Here is an 820-nt window from a genome sequence, read left to right on the forward strand (position 1 = left end):
TATCTGGTTGCCATAGAACAAAAACCACTTGCATTGGACTCTTTTAAAGTGAAGACAATCGCGAACTGTCAGGGTAAATTTAACTTTGTTACATGTTACTGTTGTGTTTAGTTTACCAGCAAACACAAATTATCACCTATTTTTTGCACGTTTCGTTAATGCTGCAACAAACGTGCCCCTTTCCAGATGAGCAGCAGTCATCAATACTTGAAAGCCTCAAGTTCAACAAATGTAACCTGCTGCCCTGGGGATGTAGAGCACCAAACTCAACTATCTGAGAATTTGGCCTCACTGTTACTGAGTCAGGAATATTCTGATATCGTTCTAGTGGTTGAAGGGCAGAAACTCCATGCCCATAAGGTATAGATACAATCTTATTAGCCGCGAGACTCTGTTAATTCAGCCAGTTTATAGGTTATTTTGGCGGCTCGCAGCGATTATTTTCGAGCGCTCCTCTACGGTGGCTTAAGGGAGTCAAATCAGGTACATTCGCATTGAATTCATCATAGTATTTTGTTGACAATGCCCGCATGTTTCAGGATGAAATTGAACTGCCCAATGCCCCACTGAACGCCTTTAAGGTGCTTCTAAAGTACATTTATACAGGTGAGGCTGTCCGCAATTTTGCATGTCTAGTGTTAGAAGAAGACGGTCTTTTCCAGGACATATGTTCTTGATGACCATGAAGGAGGAAGTCATTCTGGACATCCTCGGCTTGGCGCACCAGTATGGTTTTGAGGATCTGGAGAGAGCGATTTCTGACGTTCTAGTTCTACTGTTGTGTATGAGGAACGTGTGTGCCCTTTTAGACACAGCTCGC

The 820-nt window shown here is 43.0% G+C and overlaps 1 protein-coding gene across 1 annotated transcript in view; it reads left to right on the forward strand.

Annotated features, from left to right (window-relative positions):
• LOC109545686 (BTB/POZ domain-containing protein 9) overlaps positions 1-820 on the forward strand; it is a gene marked incomplete at its 5' end in the record, with an annotated part of 3004 nt that continues 2184 nt past the window's right edge. The window contains 5 exon segments of the mRNA XM_048661969.1: positions 1-73; positions 187-360; positions 415-483; positions 540-606; positions 663-820. Coding sequence (XP_048517926.1) covers positions 187-360; positions 415-483; positions 540-606; positions 663-820 — 468 coding nt within the window.

Source organism: Dendroctonus ponderosae, unplaced genomic scaffold, assembly GCF_020466585.1.
Source record: "Dendroctonus ponderosae isolate FM_Combo_2020 unplaced genomic scaffold, Dpon_F_20191213v2 Dpon_F_20191213_10, whole genome shotgun sequence".
Taxonomy (NCBI): domain Eukaryota; kingdom Metazoa; phylum Arthropoda; class Insecta; order Coleoptera; family Curculionidae; genus Dendroctonus; species Dendroctonus ponderosae.